At 42.3% G+C, this 1982-nt stretch overlaps 1 protein-coding gene across 1 annotated transcript; it reads left to right on the top strand.

Annotated features, from left to right (window-relative positions):
- Positions 1-478: 478 nt before the first annotated feature.
- On the top strand, positions 479-1498 carry LOC138848813 (histone H3.3A-like). Its single transcript, XM_070069697.1, has one exon. It carries the CDS (start codon positions 555-557, stop codon positions 963-965), a length of 411 nt encoding a protein of 136 aa, XP_069925798.1. The 5' UTR covers positions 479-554; the 3' UTR covers positions 966-1498.
- The last annotated feature ends 484 nt before the right edge of the window (positions 1499-1982 follow it).

The following is a 1982-nucleotide window of genomic DNA, read 5'->3' as shown; positions in this document are numbered from 1 at the left end:
CCAAGGAATTTCATCTAATTTGACTGGCTGAACTTGGCTCTAGTAAACAGATTATAGGGGCCAGCGCTGTGGCGCAGTGAGTTAAAGCCCAGGTCTGCAGTGCTGGCATCCCAAATGGGCACCTGTTCACGTCCCAGCTGTTCCTCTTACAATCTTCTGTGGCCTGGGAAAGCAGTAGAAGATGGCCCAAGTCCTTGGGCCCCTGAACCCATGTAGAAGACCCGGCAGAAGCTCTTGGCTTCAGATAGGCCCAGCTCTGGCAGTTGCAGCCATGCAGGGAGTGAATCAGCAGATGGAAGTCTTTTCTCTATCTCCCTCTGCCTCTGCCTTTCTGTAACTATGCTTTTCAAATAAATAAATCTTTTTTAAAAAAGAAACAGATTATAGCTGAATTATCAACACTATTCACCAGTGTTTATGGTTCTGGGAATAGAAGTGCATGTGAGTGTTCGCAGCCGCCGCCGTGCCGGCGGCTCTCTAACGCCAGTGCCGCCTCTCGCTCGCCGAGCTCCAGCCGAAGGAGAAGGGGGGTTAAGTAAGGAGGTCTTTGTACCATGGCTCCTACAAAGCAGACTGCCCGCAAATCGACTGGTGGTAAAGCACCCAGGAAGCAACTGGCTACAAAAGCCGCTCGCAAGAGTGCGCCCTCTACTGGAGGGGTGAAGAAACCTCATCGTTACAGGCCCAGTACCGTGGCACTTCGTGAAATCAGACGTTATCAGAAGTCCACTGAGCTTCTGATTCGCAAACTCCCCTTCCAGCGTCTGGTGCGAGAAATCGCTCAGGACTTCAAAACAGATTTGCGCTTCCAGAGCGCAGCTATTGGTGCTTTGCAGGAGGCAAGTGAGGCCTATCTGGTTGGCCTTTTTGAAGACACCAACCTGTGTGCTATCCATGCCAAACGTGTAACAATTATGCCAAAAGACATCCAGCTAGCACGCCGCATACGTGGAAAACATGCTTAAGAATCCACTATGACAGTAAACATTTCATTCTCAAAAAAATTTTTTTTCTCTTCTTCCTGTTATTGGTAGTTCTGAACATTAGATATTTTTTCCCATGGGTCAAAAGGTACCTAAGTATATGATTGCGAGTGGAAAATAGGGGACAGCAATCAAGTATTGGCAGTTTTTCCATTTTCATTTGTGTGTGGATTTTTAATGTAAATGCGGGGATGTAAAGCATTAATGCAAGTCAAAATGTTTCAGTGTACAAGTTTCAGCAGTTCAACTTTATAACAATTATAAATAAACCTGTTAAATTTTTCTGGACAATGCCAGCATTTGGATTTTTTCAAAACAAGTAAATTTTTTATTGACGGCAAGTAAATGGTGTTTGTAGCATTTTTATCATACAGTAGATTCCATCCATTCACTATACTTTTCTGAGTTGTCCTACATGCAAGTACATGTTTTTAATGTTGTCTGTCTTCTGTGCTGTTCCTGTAAGTTTGCTATTAAAATACATTAAACTATAAAAAAATAAAAAAATAAAAAAAGAAGTGCATGTGAGATGGGGAAAAAGAGGAGAGAGTTTCAATTTGCTCCTGAGTGTCAGGTCAGCCGCAGGCAGAATTCCCAAATAAGCCAGCTGTGAGTGTAGCACTTTGCTACTTTTCTGTGCTTCAGTCTCCTAGTATGTTTTCTTGTGCTCTAAGCCTTTCACTACAACATTCTGGTTTCCCAAAACGTCCAAACTCTCAAGTGATTATTTCTGGTCAACAAAACTGATAGTAAGTGGAAGACAAATAGCCCATGAAATTATATCACATATCTTACCATGGTAAGTTTATCATGTGGTTTGTCCAAGTTCCTTAACCCTAAAGCCACAGTCTCAATAGTTCTAAATAAGGGACCTAACCATTTCACATGAGTCATGATTTCAGTTAGCAGTCACCTAAATTCTGACCTAGCTTTCATAGGCAATAAGGCAGATGTATTAATTTATATAACAAGAAGATGGACAGCTTGTAAAATATTTAA

This window comes from Oryctolagus cuniculus, chromosome 2 (assembly GCF_964237555.1).
Source record: "Oryctolagus cuniculus chromosome 2, mOryCun1.1, whole genome shotgun sequence".
Lineage (NCBI taxonomy): Eukaryota > Metazoa > Chordata > Mammalia > Lagomorpha > Leporidae > Oryctolagus > Oryctolagus cuniculus.
This window is presented reverse-complemented; position numbering and strand designations above follow the sequence as displayed.

Excerpts from the sequence above, each read along its gene's own strand:
- LOC138848813 (XM_070069697.1), top strand. The coding sequence starts at position 555 with ATGGCTCCTACAAAGCAGACTGCCCGCAAATCGACTGGTGGTAAAGCA.